This window comes from Scatophagus argus, chromosome 3 (genome assembly GCF_020382885.2).
Source record: "Scatophagus argus isolate fScaArg1 chromosome 3, fScaArg1.pri, whole genome shotgun sequence".
In the NCBI taxonomy this organism is placed as follows: Eukaryota; Metazoa; Chordata; class Actinopteri; family Scatophagidae; genus Scatophagus; species Scatophagus argus.
This window is the reverse complement of record NC_058495.1, coordinates 5,157,810-5,175,416: the sequence shown is the minus strand read 5'-3', so window position 1 is coordinate 5,175,416 and position 17,607 is coordinate 5,157,810. Positions and strand designations below refer to the sequence as shown.

Sequence of the window (17,607 nt, the reverse complement as noted above, 5' to 3'; positions counted from 1 at the left end):
TCTTTAAACATTACTGCACAATCTCGGTTGTACAAATTAAGTATATATATTTTAAATTAAGAAAACACAGTCAATTTCTCATGATAAGGTGTATCCATCTATCAAGCTAACCCAGAGGTTCCATTAACAGCTAAACTTGTTATCCTGTTTGTCCTTCTCAGGGTCTATTTTATCACTAATACACTACTAAAGATGCTGATGAATGAAAAGACAAATCAGTAAGGCCGTTGCTGTGCAGGAAATCAGAATATATTCAAAACCAATCTAATGACTTTTAAAATGTATTTAACAAATACACACAGTTAATTACACACAGATGGCAAAAACTAATCACAGTCCTGCAATAAATCCTACATTCATTAAGTTTGTGAATGGTCATTTTGGGAAGGCACAGTTTGCGGTACTGAGTTATGTTAGATTATATTTTATTTTGTCCACCTGCATATCAATCAGGGTAGGCTAAATAACAGAAATACCTCTCTGTAATACAACAGCGTGATCTCTGTAAAACAGTTTTAACAAAAGGTGAACATGACAAACCCCATGAAGGTAGGATTTACTGCCAGATTATTGTATTACACTTCATAAGTTTTAGCTAGGTGTATCTAATAAATGAAAATTTAGAAACCCATAATTTGTCAAACAGAGGTGAACAAGGTTGTAATGTAACAAGACTGAAATTAGTTTCTTGGGTGAATACGCACAAAGTGCTTTTCGAGGCGAGGGAGGGGATCCAAAATCCAAAGGCAGATTGAATTTCATATCACTGTTAAAATAAAAAAAACTGCACACATTACTTGTTAAAATTAACAGCAGAACAAACCATTAATCTGACTGCATACAAACTTAAAAACTGCCAACCTTTTTTCTCTATAAGCAAAATAATACACCGAGGAGGGAAAGATCCAGGTCTAATGTCCAAACACACAAAGAGTAACGTGCAAGTCAGACTGAAACACAATGAAATACTAAAATTTGATCAAATATATTTGTGCAACATCTTAACAATGCATGAAAAAAAGGAGAGTGGCTTTGCCATCAGGTGCAACAATCTGCATAACTTTGACTCCACACATTCAGGTTGTTAGTCTCATGTCTTAAAAACACGTATAAACTCGACTGATGCCTTATCAGCACAAATAAAAATAGACTTTAAAAACCATGTTGAAAAACATAAAAGCAGCACGCAAAAGACATTACACTTCTGACAAATAAGTACCCTCAGCTGAAATGACTTGCATACTATATACATCAAGTGCCATCGCTATTAAGAGGTGCATTGTGTTATACAGTTTGTGAAGCCTTTCCACAACACCAAGTGTGATTTAAAAGAGAGAATATGTGCAAAAGAAAAAAAATGGTGTCACTTATTTAGGATCCTCTCAGGTTGGCAATCCACAAGTTCCAGTGTCCAGGGTTCAAACCCATTCCTTTCTGTGGGTACTTTTAATTTTGGCTTTGGTCAGGCTCTCCTGTGGCTTTACAGCCTGCTGCTTGCAAGTACTTTCCTCCCACTCATAACAGTGGTTTACTCGGGCACAGCTCAGCAAATACGGCAGCTCATCCTGAGTGTTTGTGTAGTGATCAATCAGTTCTGCTATGGAACTGAATTCAGTCTTGTGTTTCTGCAATAAAGATAAACCAAAGACAGAAAAAATGTGTAAAAACACAAAACTCAACTTGGGCTACAAAGAATAATCAGTAAATACATTTATAATCAAAAGCCAACAAGAATTTTCATTTCCACTGTAGATTTAATATGGTTGTCTCAGTGCTGTTGGAAGGGATTTTGCATTGCAAAGTAAGTCCAAATAGTTCAAGTATCTTGACATGAAAATTGAAAATGAGATCCTCTGATGTGTATTTTAAATGTTATGCTAGATTCTACAGCTTCTAAATATAACACTGAAAAGCAAACCATTCTGCCTGCAAATTGTTTCCACTACAAACCTATGCACATATTAGTTTGGCAAACTCAATGTTTCCCAAAAAAAAAAAAAAAAAAACAACCGTTACCTCCAGCAGGAATTTCCCTTTACGAGTGTTTTCAATGAGATGGGTGACTAACCCAGAGTGTAAGCGAATGATGAGAGAGCCACAGTTGGGTTTTTTAGGATGTGGACACAGAAGATATGATCCCAGAACATCATCTGCAAGTAGGGAATAGCTGCTGTCACTGAAATAAAAAAGATGATATTATCTTAAAACTACTGACATGTTAATATCAAAATAATGGCCCATGGTAAATAAAATCTGTTAACTGCACCATTGACACTCACGTTGCGATACCAGCCCAACACCACACTGCTTGAGCCAATGCTTCTTCGCTTTCGGCCAAGCTCGGAGCGCGAGATCGCTTCGCCGGTGTCTTGTCTCGGTCCTTTTCTGTTTCACATGCAAGGAGAGAAACCACTGTACATTAGGAGATGTTAACATTAGTCCAAAAGTGGAAATATCCAAATATATTCCCAACGCAGTAAAGGAAAAGTGAAGTGGTAATGAGGAAATAACACATAAAAGTAAAGCTGGTGTTTCAATGTGTGAAAGTTAACAGTCAAGTGAACATCAGTGAGAGAAGTTCTACAGTTGAAAAAGCTTTAATAAAAGGTACGTACATTATGACCCACGTGAGATTAGACCATTATCCATCACCTTGTCAAGTAATTTACAAAACTACCCTGTGACACCACAACAGACAGTGAGTGACTGCCCCTAACCCAACACTGAGGTGTTTGCTTTACCTAATCAACTCTCTGACTCTTGAAAGCGCTTTGTGAACACTTGGCCCACCTTGTGAAGCATTCAGTTGCTCCTGAACGCTACGCTGTTTGAGCGGCGTGAAAGTGAAGGAGCGGTAAGCCCCAGAGCGCAGTACTTTAGTGCGGATGGCTTTCTTGCGCATCAGGGAGGGGGAGGAGGTGGGGAAGACTTCATCTTGGCTGCTGTGCTGGTCATCTGAAGACTTTTGATTCTTCTTCTACAGATTGGGGGAAGAAAGAAAATGTGCAGGTACAGGCAGTGCAGACTCTCGGAGTGCTTGGTTGATTCATCGTTAACAAAAGTGACTTAGAAGCTGTTAAAGAGTTAAGAGAGCACAACTGGGGAAATAATATTATGTTTAAGAGCGAAAACCTTAGTTCCCAGCAACAGCCCTCGGAAAGGAGCTCTTCTGAAGGACACCAGGGCACTGACACTGAGAGGGAAGCCATGGTTGAGCAGGGAGGGGTTGCGACGAGGCATCGAGCCAACAGAGTCTTCTTGGGCCTCCTCTGGGTGCTTTTCTAAATAAGACAGCTGGAAACAGCGGCAAAGCAGTAGGTTCAGGAACTGTGCCTGCAAGGGACAAAGTAGACACAGAAAACTGAACAGTCACATCCTAATAGTATTATCAATTTTCAAGCAAAGTAATGTGTGATATTTTAAGAGTCTCTTGTGTGGCAGTGTCATTTGACAGGTCTGTGATGCAAGTTAAAGTAACCTGTAATTGACTATTACATTGCTGAAGTGCCCACAGCAGGAATCCAACAGAAATAAGCTAAAGAGCTAAAGCCTCACAGCAAAGCAATGTCTATTTTGGAACAAGCCTTATGACAAACTCCAAAGGCCTGACTCAAAATGACTGAATGTTATTGGAGTCATGGGGCAGAAGCTACAGCAAACACAAGTTTATAGAATGAAGGTGGTTAATTCAAGATTAGAGGTGGCTGGGTTCAGATCAGTTTGGTATGGTTAAGGTCTGGGTAAGAATCTAAAAAAGGATTTCTGTCTCTGCCTGTAATTAGTGTGGGATTGGTTTGTTTATTTACCAGCATGTTACTCTGCATAACAGTGTGGCCTCACAAGGGTTTTTCCCTCTTGTGTTAATTGTAGGTTATTGGGATAGTGACATTAAAGTCTCTACACATCCACAGTCCACCCAAACAGGTGTTTTCTCTTATGTAGTCTAAATAGAGGACTTCTTTGAATTGTGTGTGTGTGACTAAGCTCGATAGATATCTCCCTCATTGTTTTGGTGTACCTGTTAGTTGGGCAACTTAACCTGACAGTTGGAAACACCTGTGTGGGTGTGTGCACGGCCTTTGTAAAACTGTAGAATTTGTAAAATCATTTTTTCTATCTCTATCTATCTAAAATATGTGGCTTTATCAATCGTTGACTATCTCAGTTATGCCCAACCGGTCAAGGCAGATGGCCGCCCATCTTGAGCCGGGGTCTGCTCCGAGGTTTCTGCCTTCTAAAAGGCAGTTTTTTCTTGCCTTTGTCGCCAAGTGCTTTCTCAAGGGGGAAGTTGGGTTCTCTGTATTACAAAATGTAAAAATTTATTTAATTGGAAAGTGTCATGAGATAACTTTCATTGTGAATTGGCGCTATATTAATAAACTGAAGGGAATTGCTGTTGTGTCACTGTCACACTCTTTTGAAGCATTTTGTACAAGTTTCAGTGGCTGTGAGAAACACCTGTAAAGTTCAACTAGGTGCAACTTTTGATTTAAAGTTGGACTTTAACATACACAACATATTCAGAGTTTAGAATCAGAGCTGTAACTTTCTAATGAACCGCAGACGTATTTCCCTCTGTTGTGACAAACGAACAGCCACACCACATATTTCTTACTGCTCGGGCATGCCTAGCTTGGAAGACATGGCAGTACAGCTGGGTGTCAGAGCTGCCTGGGTTGTGGGAGACGAAAGCAAACTGGGCATCGATGGGTCGGGCGGTGGACAGGGACACTCTATGCAGAGCATGAGCCATCAGGAGTGTCTGCACACAAGAGACACAGGAAACACCAGTTATTTCAAAGAAACAAACTACATCGACAGCTCAAACCTTTGATGTTTTCAGATGAGAACACACTCACACCAAGCTATAAGCATAATGTTTTCATTTGACATAAACAAGCATACTTACCGTTTCATCTTCATCATACATTTTCACTCCTCTGATGGAGAATTTTATGGATACAGGCCTCCTCCTTCTGCATGTCTGTTTCAACACACGAGGTAAAGAATTCTCCATGAAACAGGAATGACTTGTTGCTGTGGGACACTCATCATTCTGAGTAACCTCAGGACTTACTTTAAGGGATTTCAGCTGAGCGTGCAGCTGCTCTATCTGGTCATCCAAACAGTGGTCATCCACAGGAAATGAGCCCACATACTTAACAGTAACAACAGAAGTTCAGGCAAACACACACACACACACATAAAAAGATGCTAATGTAAATATAAAACCACATTTCTAGAGTTACCTCTGCTGATCGCGTCACTGTACCATCTTCTCTGACTGGGGCTTCACCCATGTTGCCTGTGTGTCTGTAAAAACAGACAGCAAAGAAATCTTACAACCCAAACTAAAGCAAAGTAATAATAACAGCAAAACATACATTTCAGAAACTGTAAGGCAAACAGTCACTGTGTCAGTACAGGAGGTTGAGCTCAAGTTTTGCATGGTGGCCATGGTGGTGTTGGGGATTGTACTTCCACAGGGACGTGATTTGGGTCTGTCTGTGACTTTTGATGAAGGCCTTGGCAGAATTTACGACTGTAATGTTTTGTAGGTTGTTGTGCCCTCAGTGCCTTAAATGTGGTTAAGTCAAAGCTAATCCACGGGAAAGTCCGTCCGTGGACCGAGCAACGGGCGAAATTCCAAATTTGAGAGTTGAGGAAAACTAAAGTTGTGAAGCGTTTCCGCCCCTGTGGAGGCTAACAGAACACCGGAGCGTCTCAACCTGAGCTCACTTTGTAGGTTGTAACAAGGCTTTGAAAATCACAAACTCACTTCTCAGAGTCACAGAGCCTCCAAACACGACGGCCACCTCCTCCGCGCAGTCGTTGTCTTCTTCACGCCGTAACTGACAACGAGGTCTTTCTCAGCTTTACCTGCTGCCGCTCGGTGGTCCAGGTGTGCTGCCGGCCCGAGGCGGGGCTCGAGGGAAAGGATTCCGAAGAGGCGGAGGAGGAGGAGGAGTGTGTGAACACTGCTCGCTGTTAGATAGGAAAATTAGCGGAAGATTGAGGGCTGAAACACTTCGCCCTCCCCCTGTTGCTGTCTCTATCCGCATACTTTTTTTTCCCAGCTCTACACATTCCTGGTCATTGCGCAATTCATCCCGGTGACGTCACACGACACCCAGTGTTGGTAAAGTGTCCACTTCAGTTAGACTGTCAACAATGCATTCACCATTCAAAGTGCCCTCTGCGACTAATATACGACGTAAGACTAATACTGACGCACCGTTTTAGAGTTCAGGCTCGTGTAGTTTTCTAACTTTGCCCCCCCTCTACAAAGGGTCCTCCCTTTTTTGTAACCTTTCCTTAATCTTTAATTTTTGGTTAAATATCGGAATTTTCTTCAGTCCTGAAACAGATACTTAAATGAAACCTTCTGAGAAGTTTAGAGAGGAAATGTTGGTTTGGTTCTAACATATGGTGATGAGAAGGGGCCCCTGCTCGCCCCTGCTGCTCAAAGTGCAACAAGATCTTTTATTTATACATACGTAATCACATGTAATCTTGATGACTTTATTTTTTTCTTATTCATTCATTCATGTTTTCATTCATTTCATGTAAAATCTCGATCATCAAACTAACTAGTAATTATAGCAGTAAGATAAATGAGGGGGAATAAAAAGTACAATATTTCTCTTTGATATATAAAGTGTTATAGGAGCTACAAGCTACTGAGGGGTTTGACCCCGGTGCGACCTATCTGACGCGCTAAGTTGTCCAAATTCTCTTCCTACATCAGGAATGAGTCCACACGTCTCCATCGACTGTTCCCTCATACGAGGTTTATTCTCAGTGCAACAAAAATGTGTCCATTCATCCTCCCAACATACAACACCTGTGCCCTAGTGGTCAAAAAACGTTTGCCCTTCCGGGATCACACAACACCTGATGGCCCCAGATTTCTCATTACATATATGGGAAATGACCATATACACATATGGGCCTGAATGACCACAGCGCCCCCTATGGTGCCCACAACAAATACAGTCACCATGCTTCCCCATAACATTGCATTTGGCTCCTACATAAAGTATAAAATGGCATAAGACAGACAGATGTAACTACAGAAGTAGAGTAAACACACTTTACCCCACTTCCTCTTTCCAGTTCCCAATGTACTATTAAGTTTCAATTTTGATAGAATTATTCAAAAAGTATCAATTGGTAAAAATGGCAAAATGTCTTAAAGCTTTTTTTCCAAGACATCTACCAGCACATTTAAACATGCTCTCTTTTCTTTATTTTCTGGTGTAGATGTCCTCTTGTTTTTAGTTACCGTCAAAGAGTTGTCATTCTGAATAGCAACCTTCACGAAGTGCAACAGTTAAATCAGGTGACTCGTTTAAAACAGACGTCAGATTCAATGAAATACCTGATACTCCAATATATTCTGGAATCAGGAAAACATTCTGTCAGAGTTTTTCTCCATGTTCACTAAAATAAAAAAAAAAATTAAAAATTCAAAAAACTGCAAGAGTTTACAAATATAGCCATTTTATTAATGACTTGGAAAAAAAACACAAGTAACACATGCATGCAGGGTATGTATGAGCTATTATCCTCCTTTTTCTTATTCACAACACATTTCTTACAGTTTGGTACTGAATAACAGCTGTAAAGCAATAAAATCAATTTATGTATATGCTTTTTTTTTTTTTTTTTTTTTTTTTACACACACATATCAGAAAAGATACTTTTTCCCCCAGTGTGGTTTGTTTTGAAATGAATACCATAATAGTGTTGTTAAGTCCTCAACCCGTCACCTGCAGGCCTAAATCTTTTCTTGAGGCAATTTCACGTTTTAAATAAACAAATACCATTGTTGATAATAATAATAATTTCCTGACGACACATTATGGATAGAAATTCAGATTTTGATGCAGTGCTGCATAGCCCAAATATAGGAATAGTAGCCACCTTAAAACCTGTGTTTTATAAAACATTAATATTATTAGTAACTGTTCAAACTTTTCAACCTATATTTTGACTTAAAATGGACATCATTTTTAACCCTCCAAAAACACTGATATTTCACTTTATTCGATATTAGGAACGTGTGCTTCCAACACCTAAAGACTGGATGAGGAACAGAGATAAAAAACGGAAGTCACTACATGGCTCTAGTTACAGTATGTCGGATCTTGCTATGCTTTCCCCGATCTGGCAGCTGGTCACATCTGTTTTAAACAGCAACACTAACTGAGCTTTTCTACACATGGCGATTAAAAAGAAAATTCAGAAACTCGTACAGTAAACTTAACTGGTAGGATAAGGTTCTTATTCTACAATAGAAATAAAAAACTACTGCTCCATTAAAAAGGGAGAAAAATGATGATATAAAGAAAGAGAGCACTGTAACAAAGCTGCAGAGCGGTCCAGTCTGTGGAAGGTGCTCTCTGGGCTCAGTTTTTCCCCCTCTTGGACTTACGAGTGGACTGCTTGCTGCTCTTCGCCCCTTTTTTCACTGCAGGTTCTCCAGATGATGACTCTTCAGGCTTGGGCCTCCTGGACCCACTTTTGGCGGCTGGCTTTTTAACTGCAGGCTCTTTGTGGGATGACTCTTCAGGCTTAGATCGTTTGGACCCGCTCCTTGTCGTCTCCTTTTTCACTGCAGCCTCCTCAGTGGATGACTCTGTGGACACGGGTCGCTTGGACCCTTTTTTGCTCAGCTTTTTCACAGCTGGTGTTTTGGGCTTTCTTGCAGGAGCTCCTCTCTTGACAGGTGTGGTTTTAGATGGTGGTGGTGTTGATTCCTTCTTAGAGGTTGGCTTTTTCCTTGCTGACAGAATGGCTGAAGAAACCGTTTTCTTGGCTGGAGACTTCTTTGTGAGGGAGCGTCCCCTGCCTTTAGCTTTTGACTGACTAGCGCTCCGAGACTTCTTGGTTGGTGGAGGGCGGCGAGCTTTGGGTGGAGGCCTCTTCTGAGATTTCCTAATAGAAATTTGAACAGGCAGTGGTTACTTAAATAGAGGGACAGTAATTATGTACAAATCACATATCATATCCACAAGCGTTCAGAGACAAAGTCACAATGTCTACGGGTTTCAACAGAACACATCTTATTAGAGCTGTGCAATATCAAATCACCCATCTTTGCTCACAGCATCTTAGCATTTCTTATCTCAGGTGTACGTAAACCACTGGTTAAGAACTTTGTTTTAAATGAGAAGCATGTGAAATTATCGGTTGTCTTACTGGGATCAGTTGGGAAAAAAATATTTGGATTGTGTATCCTTAGTGAGTACACTCACCTCTTACGTGAGGGAGCTTCCTCCTCAGACTCTTCCCCTTCCTCTTCTTCTTCCTCCTCCTCCTCCTCATCAGAAGATTCAGCCACCCGCTTTCGCTTGGATGAAGGCAGAGGGTTTATCTTCTGAGGTTTTTTGAACTTGTCTGGGTATAGGATGGTGGGGCTTGAGAGAAAAACAAAAACAGAAAGATCTGAGAAGGACATACAAAGACAAATATATCAACTGTGTAGGACTCTCTTAAAGTTCCTCTGCTGTGATTTTCCAAATATGAGTTATATTTTTGTTTGGCTTAAAACAAAAAAATTAAGAAGAAATATTTACAATATATCAAACTACAGTATGGACTATTAAATAACAGAAGCCTTTCCAGATTCATTTGATGCACCTGGGGTAGAAAGGGAACGAGAGCTGGTAGGTGCCCGTGAAACCGTGACCAGTGATCTGCTCCATCCAGCCGAGTACTTTACACTTGGTCAAGGTCCTCCTCAGATTGGCCACTAAAAAAGGAAGAACAAACCTTGTTACCCAAAGCTCATTGTGCAGCGTGCTCAGGTTTCACGTTATGACACGGAAACAAAGTCCTTAAAATTGACACTCTTGCCAAACTTCTTTTGTATAATGTGGATAGCAATGATTATTTGATTCTCCACAACAGCAGCTGTAGGCTTGATTTGATGTTGTTACAGTTCTTTATTTAAACCATGCCCATCTAGACTCATAATAAATGTAGTGAAGACTTTGAAGGAATTAAAAAAAAAAAAAAGGTAATGGGTGTAGTTGGGTGAAATTAATGTTACCACAAGATCGACAGGTATGTTCAGACCTGCACAATCGGTGCAGTTTCAAGGTGGACAACCAAGTTGAGTGTCACCAATTCGGTATGTGTACACGGTACAATTTACCGTGCTCTGTTCCCGAGTTATGCTGCTGAATAATGACCAGACATCTACAGGAAATTCTGTCATCATTAGCATATGAATTTTCAACACTAAGCAGCAGTCCTGCTAAGACATGGAAGCAGGAGAGAGATGGAGGCTTACCTAACTGGTACTCCTTTCTATCTTTGTTGGCATCCACCAAGTATTTGCGTAGAGTGGTGGTGCTGCAGGTTTTTGGTTCATTCATGGCTGTGATGGCAGCTGTAATGGCGTCCTCCAAGGCACCGCCCTTCAACAGGACCTGGTTACCAGTTCGCTTCAGCTGTGACAGTCATATATAAACATTTTTAGCATATTAGGTCACCTTCATTGAATTAGTAGCTTTTAACTGTGTCAAAGAAAGAGTAGACCTATCATATCAGTACTTTTATATCCCCCTGGATTTCATGCTTTACAGGGAACATTACCTGGCAATATGTAATAATTCTACTGAAATAGGAAATTCATCTGGCCTGGACACAAAGCGGATCCTGATGAAAATGCACAGATAATGGAGTGTGAGAGGGAGCTGAGAGGAGAGTGAGGGACACCACCTTTATGCTACCAAGTTCACTTCACCAGAACTGGACAATTTATATGCTAACAATTATTTTACAAGGCAAATGTGACTAATTTCAGAACAAAAATGAATATTAAAGTGTCATAAATTGCTTTACCTGGAAAGTCCCTCTGGCTCCTTTCCCAGTGATTTGCTCCAACTGTCCTTTCTCCACTGCCTTCACCAGGGCTGCCTTCAGGACTTCTGGCCTGAGGAGGAGCCAGAGTCAGTAAATCAATCAATAAACACAACTTTACCACTCCATTTTTTTAAGTTCCTGAGTCACTGAGATTCACTATGCTGACATCGCCTGACTCCATTTAACCCTCCAGCTAAGCCAAAAACAGGCAAAGAGGTGGAATACAGACTTCTTGAATGGTCTGTTAGTACAATTAATCACACAGCAAACCATGTTATTTGTTGGATATTTGCATGAAAATTTCTCCAACAGGCACCAACACCACAAACATGATCAAGAGGTGAAGTTCAGAGACTTGAATTAGCCAAGACGACATTTAGTAGACAGCTTGTGGCTAACAGTCACCAAAACCTGCTTTTGTTTGTACAAGGCTGTAAACATGTTTATTTCAATTTGAAGAACTGCTGAACTGTGTTGACTTTGTTTTTCAGCCCTGGATGGGACCGCATCCAGTGTGGTTGTGGTCACCTTGGAAGTTACATCACCACAATTCTGAATTTTACCGCATCATTGCAGTTTTTATCTTAGCTGCATTTTGTAAAGTTTGTTTGAAATTCAAGACTGGTGCTGAGTTTTACTGAACATCAATGATCTTCTTGTTTATACTGCTGGCAATAGTAATAATAATCCATCCATTTTCTATACCGCTTATCCGTCAGGGTAGCGGGGGAGCTAGAGCCTATCCCAGCTGACTACGGGCAGACAACCACACACTCTCACACTCACACCTAGGGGGCAATGTAGAGCAGCCAATTAACCTAATGTGCATGTTTTTGGTATTGTGGGAGGAAGCCGGAGTACTCGGAGAAAACCCACGCAGGCACAGGGAGAACATGCAAATTCCACACAGAAGGGCCCAGACTGGGATTCAAACCTGGAACCCTCTTGCTATGAGGCGACAGTGCTAACCGCTGCACCACCACTGCACCATGTGTGTGTGTGTGTGTGTGTCTATGAAAATTATCACTAGTGGCAGGTCTGGTTGTCTGCAAATTAACATAAATTATTCTTACTTGTTCTCAATGTTGAGGCTGGGGAAGTGCTGCTCCAGGTATTTCTTGATCAGATTGTAGGAGGCCTCTTTGGGCTCACAGAGCCGAGTGATGATGAGAGGAAGAGCATCTCCCAGAGACTCCGTTTTCTGAGCAGCTTTCTAAAACACCACCCATTACAGACATGACGATTACAACCACACACAACCCAGTCTCGTAGGAAAAAACGAGAGAAAGAAACTGCTGACACTAGGTCATTAATGTGAGGATTAATTCTATGAAATATTGTACTGTGATACCCTGCTGAAAGTACTGTCCTGCTGAGCACAACTGAGATATCAAGCTAGATATAAGTGAAGAAACACTGCAGTCTGACCGCAGATGAGCATGACTGAAGTAGCAGGAATTGGAAATACTCCAAACTTTACTTGAGTACACTTTTTTTGAATAAATTACACTTAAGTTACATTCCATCACCTGTTAATCTAAATTTTGACACCAAGATTTGAATTTTTCTGCAAATGCGTAACCGTTAGCCATAATGGGCACTGGAACTGTTAAAAAAATCAAATCAGCCGATCCCTAAACTATCTTACATCATCTGACATTCTCCCTCTGCTGTAACATACCTTAGACAAGGTGGGCTGCTTCCCAATGGTGAAGGTTCCCGAAAGGCCTTTACCCTTCAGCTGCGTGAGAAACAGAACCAAACCATGAGTAAACAGACCTGACGCACGTCCTGGGTTCTTGCACAGTGATTGTCCCATCATAGCTAGCTGGTAACTAGGTGTAGCAGGCCTGTCAAGCTTTGGATTTCTCCCAAGTTTGAAGCAGGGCCATGGGGCTGAAGCAAGAACCATAGTCAACATTTAAAGAATTTTTTGAAATCTCAGAAGTATCTTAGAACCTACAGTAGTAACACTGGCCAGAATTCCTTCCAAGGCCTACCGGCATCTCATGGGACATTATTTTGTGAGGTTACAGTGGCTTCACAACTAGCACATCTGGGGTAGCCACTAAGTCTAAATTCAAGCCCCCCCCTCCCTCGATTTCCAGGATTCAGGTTTTGGAAATGAGTCGGCTTGAAACACCCCCCACAGACAGCATTTTCAACCAACTCGTGGAGCTAATGTTAGCTAGTTACAACTACTAGCAACAAGCATCAATTCAGTGGTCATAACTGTCAGTCGTCAACGATGCAACAATAATAAGCCTGCTTTTGTCTACCTCTTTCTGAGATGCATGAAAACAAATTTGTACTTCAAGTATTTCAACAGTAAATCTGTAAACTGCATGTGCGCCATGCAAGTTCAACAGGCGCATCTAAGGGAGCCGGGGCTTACAGAACAGCCAGTTACATTTTAATTAATGTTCCATCTTGAAAATGCGTTTTTCCCCCCAGATTTGAGACAAAACTTGTGTTTATACCCATATGAAGGAGGTATAAAATATAAAAGGTATGAAATATTAAGATTGCAGATGTTTCTGCCTTGTTTACCTGTTTGATGGTGCCCTTCTCCAAATGCTTCTTCATTGCTTTCTTGATGAGAAACTTTTTCTTGTCAAGCTCCATCCCTGGGTATTTTTTCACAATATATTTCATGACAGACTGGTATGAAACCCCAGATCTGTCGTTACAAGACTGCAAAGAAAGTGGACAAGACTTAAAACAATAATTAAAAAAAGCAAAAAGGACCATGCTGAGAGTTGGATTTGCAAAGTTGTGCATACCATAATAGCTTCGATTAGGATATTATCCACTTTGTGCTGAGTGCCTGCAAAGTTGGTGACGGGAACCTTTTTGCTGCCAGTGACGCTAGCCCACGCAGGAATCGTCCTTTTCACCTTCTTGACTTTGGCTTTCTCGTACTTGTAGCCATCTTTCAACCTGTCACCAAAAGGAGCAAGACACCAGGTCAGTGAAGTGGGTCGTTTCTTTGGAAGCGATATTTCACTGTGATTGTTACCACCCTTATCTTTATCACATCCTCACCTTAGTAGGAGAACATAGCAGTGTGTTGCACACTGTCCAGCCGCGCAGTCCTTGCATTTGTCACTTTGTCCGTTTGTCACCGACGGGAAAGACAAAATGAAGTTTCAGAACATCTGTCTTAATGATCACCATATATTAATTTGACCCTAACTAAATTGCTACACTATTGCACTATATGCAAGTGAATGTCTTCTTTATCGAGGTCTGGGAGAAGGAGAGGAGGAGAAATTATAAGAATAATTTAGCTATTAACTTAGGAAGCCAGGTTAAATGTCCCTTACGCTTCATACTACTTATAGCTTGTTTCTGTAAGCTGGGTACCCATACATATTTTGAACAATGGGTTACAAAGGTCATTGCTTTTTGATGGCAAGCATTTGTTCATGAGCCTTGTTAAACCATTTGTTCACCGAAAGCTTAATTGAAGGTCTTTTTCTAAAATTCAGAACATATTTACTGAACTTTCTTTTTAAATAAGTGTGCAAGAACTGCTCTGAAAGTATCTAACGATCCTGCTGTTTTCAGATATGGACTGAGCGGGTAAAAACTTTCATGTCCTCCCCTCCTGGACTCCTCCAAGGCTGCGAGCAAAGGGACCGGTGACCTGTATAATATCTGTCTAATGAAAACGACTGTGACAGGTCCCATCGTTTGGAAATGCAACACTACAACCATGAAGGGAGCAGTCTGCTGTTATCCAGCAGAGGTAAGGATATATGTAATATAAACAGATAAAAGTGCTATCAAAGTGAAATATCGCAGTGCTCAGAGTTGCAGACTAGCTCTGTGGTGAAACTCACTCTTTCTTCTCTGTCCCTTGTCCTCCCTTGTCCGCCGTGGCTCCTTCGGCCTTCTCTCCGTTCTCTGTGGGCGCCGTCTCGCCCGTGGCTTTGGCCTCCTCAGCCTTGTCTGGTGCTGCTGAAGATGCAGCCTGTTCCTCATTGGCTGAGGGCGACCCCTCCGAGGAGGCTTCGGGTTCTGAGGAGAGGAAGCCATTTGAAAAAAGATGTGCAATAACCTTGAGAATATCACACAGTTTAATCATAATGCATGTGAACAGAGCCAGATTTTTTTTGAAACTTTTTATCCAGGAATCCAGAGCTGAAAAGCAGGATGTTCCATTGACCCAAACTCAGCAATATGTAATTAAGCAATACAATATCTACACTAAACTACTATAAATGAAGTTGTTAATTAGTGTTTGCGCTTACAAAAAATACACAGTGCAATGTGGATATTAAAAATACCATGGTGAAAACAACACCTGACCAACCCCTTCACTGTTTAAGCAGTCTTTTCCATGTTTTCTGTTTTTGTTTGCTCTGCTTTGGGAAATAATATCACCAATAACGATTTGCCCATTTTAGGTCGTTTCACAGGGTGATATATGTTTAGACCACGGTCGTAGCCACGCAGCTAGCGGACAGTCCCCACCACATAGCTGGCGTGTCAGCGTACCGCTATAAAGCCTTATGCACATCTCGTGAGAGCGTTTCTCTGCTGAACCCAGGTTACATAGTGCAGTAACGGGTGTTTGAGTCACAGACTGGGAAAGACAATTCTCACTATTACACCAGGTCATGTCCCACCAAAATGATTCAGAATCTTTTATTTTTAGTTGAAATAGTTTTATAACGTTGCTTACTGACAGGAAACATGGGGTACAAAGACGGTACAACATGCAACAGATGTCTGCTGCTGGAACTGAACAGGAAAGGTTGCACATACATGCACGTTAACCAATGGGCTAACAGGATTTATAGGACTTTCTCATCGTCACAAAGAGCAGAGACAGAGTGCTGCTTCACGAGCTCGCCTGGTCTCACGTCCTTGGCGAGAGATGAAAAACCTGCTTCTTCATCACCGCTCTCGGTGGCTCTCTCAGAAACTGAGGGCCATGTGTCAGTAATGGGGACAGATACGTCATATAATGTCCATCACAACTGAAAGCATCTAGCACTTGTTGACGAAACACGCACAACGTTGTTTTTTTTTTGTTTCAGAGCACTGTTTAGCTGTAATACAACACCGTTTGTTACTAGCTTAACCTAGCCTTAGTGTCTCCCGTTTCAAAACATATGAGCCATAAACCAAGCACCACTCAGCACGCTTACTGGTTCACTGAGGCCCAGTGCATTCTGGGTTTTCTTCTTCTTGAGTACAAAGGGGTATCACCACCCTTGTTTTCTGGTCATACGGTGGAAATTCAAAAAATATTTGCCTTTCTACTGCAAAAACAGCCCAGTTTTAGGAAAAGACTGTCTCACCAGCTGTGAAACAGTTCAAGAACTTACTCAAGACCATCATCTGTTTGTACTGTGGCTGTCCTGTGAGAACCACATTATTCTAAAAAGTCAACTTTTCATGAGCTCAGAAAAACAGCCCTGTTGTGATGAGGCATTTTACAGCTAATCCAAGAGGGTTTAAAATAGTTTATTGAGCTTAAGATACAGGAATTTTCTCAACACATGAAGGATCACCTCATCCTGTAACTAATGCTGGTGCAAACCTTCTTTTCTCATTCTCAAGACTAATGTATTTTATGCACTTTTCCTGATATTTAATAAACTAAATAAATGATAGAGCAGCTGCAATGTTTGCAGCTAAGTTGTATAAAATGGAAATACCTCAAACTTGTACTTACTTACTAACTAACTGAACTCAGTTAACATTCCACCACTGTCTACTGGAGAGGATGGAGGAGGAGAGAGCAGCAGATCCTTGAGGATATAAATTATAAATAAATAAATTAAATTATAAATTAAATAATTAAAAATTATAAATTGAAAAATGATTTGCTGACAATAAATGCGTTGTGTCAGGTCAAATGTGGTGAACCTAACTGTCTGACAGAAAATTGCTACCGTGGAACCGGTGTCAGAAATGGTGGTGCGTTTAGGGGTCTTCAGTTAAGGTGATGGACAACCCTGGCCTAACCTTTCTCTGCTGCAGCGGAGGGGGTCTTCTCCTGGGTTGGAGTCGCTGCTGCTCGGCGAATCGGCATCACACGAGATTTACCTGCATGGGGAAAATAACACGTATGGGAACACCAGGAAAGCACATTAGCAACAGCACTGGTCTGTGGCCCATTCTGTGTTATGTGCGTGGTTAGGAATGGCGAGACTGCCAAACCCACCTCATTCATTGAGGCCAATTGTGTTGAAACAGAAGAAAAGGTACACTTGTACTTCGCTACAAGAGGAACACTTTCTAGGCGTTGCACTGCCTTTGGAATTGGGCAATAAATTTCGATCATTTTCACACGAGCCAAAAGATGACTTGCCAGAAATTTTCGGCAATTTCGCCATTTTGTCAGTGGGCTTATACACAGTGATGGCGTCGCACAAGGCAGATAAGATTCATTTCAGTTGCATGGAATATAATACACCGGCCTGCGCTTCTTTCCAGCATCGCATCCGTGCAATTACATATTTAGCTAACGGCGCATCACAATGCGAAAGAAACTTACCTTGAACTTGTCCTGAAAAAGTGACTTACTTTGGAGAAAATTTCTGCACGATCCTTTATTTAGATTTCTGTTTAGGAGCCCCGCCCCATTTAGACCGTCGGTCACGTCGCAGCGTCACACAGCACGTCGAAGGATTCCCACCGCCATGGCTGTTGACACCACCAGCCGAAACCTTTGATTTGCTTTGTACGATTCTCAGACAGTCTGCAAAACTGGTT

The 17,607-nt window shown here is 41.4% G+C and overlaps 2 protein-coding genes across 7 annotated transcripts; both read right to left on the bottom strand.

Annotated features, from left to right (window-relative positions):
- Positions 1 to 227: 227 nt before the first annotated feature.
- Positions 228 to 6,096, bottom strand: sh2d5 (SH2 domain containing 5). Of its 4 annotated transcripts, none has more exons than XM_046382725.1 (10): positions 5,780 to 6,096; positions 5,250 to 5,313; positions 5,078 to 5,158; positions 4,910 to 4,984; positions 4,616 to 4,762; positions 3,133 to 3,333; positions 2,791 to 2,977; positions 2,280 to 2,385; positions 2,069 to 2,176; positions 228 to 1,625 (listed from the first exon to the last, which is right to left on the bottom strand). In XM_046382725.1, the coding sequence occupies exons 2-10, from the start codon at positions 5,298 to 5,300 to the stop codon at positions 1,598 to 1,600; spliced, it is 984 nt and encodes a 327-aa protein (XP_046238681.1). In that variant the 5' UTR covers positions 5,301 to 5,313; positions 5,780 to 6,096; the 3' UTR covers positions 228 to 1,597. The 4 variants fall into 4 exon arrangements, 3 of the variants coding, with proteins under 3 accessions (XP_046238681.1, XP_046238672.1, XP_046238685.1); XM_046382716.1 differs by having other exon boundaries at positions 2,017 to 2,176; positions 5,780 to 6,092; XR_006842761.1 differs by having other exon boundaries at positions 1,592 to 1,625; positions 2,742 to 2,977; positions 5,780 to 6,084.
- Positions 6,097 to 7,486: 1,390 nt separating this feature from the next.
- hp1bp3 (heterochromatin protein 1, binding protein 3) lies at positions 7,487 to 17,584 on the bottom strand. 3 transcript variants are annotated; one of them, XM_046382703.1, is made up of 13 exons: positions 17,419 to 17,584; positions 16,858 to 16,938; positions 14,721 to 14,898; positions 13,921 to 13,983; positions 13,659 to 13,815; positions 13,426 to 13,569; positions 12,557 to 12,616; positions 11,949 to 12,088; positions 10,855 to 10,945; positions 10,301 to 10,460; positions 9,646 to 9,757; positions 9,261 to 9,422; positions 7,487 to 8,940 (listed from the first exon to the last, which is right to left on the bottom strand). In XM_046382703.1, exons 2-13 carry the CDS (start codon positions 16,922 to 16,924, stop codon positions 8,412 to 8,414), a joined length of 1,863 nt encoding a protein of 620 aa, XP_046238659.1. In that variant the 5' UTR covers positions 16,925 to 16,938; positions 17,419 to 17,584; the 3' UTR covers positions 7,487 to 8,411. The 3 variants fall into 3 exon arrangements, with proteins under 3 accessions (XP_046238659.1, XP_046238649.1, XP_046238664.1); XM_046382693.1 differs by having other exon boundaries at positions 17,390 to 17,582; XM_046382708.1 differs by lacking the exon at positions 13,921 to 13,983 and having other exon boundaries at positions 17,390 to 17,583.
- Positions 17,585 to 17,607: the final 23 nt, after the last annotated feature.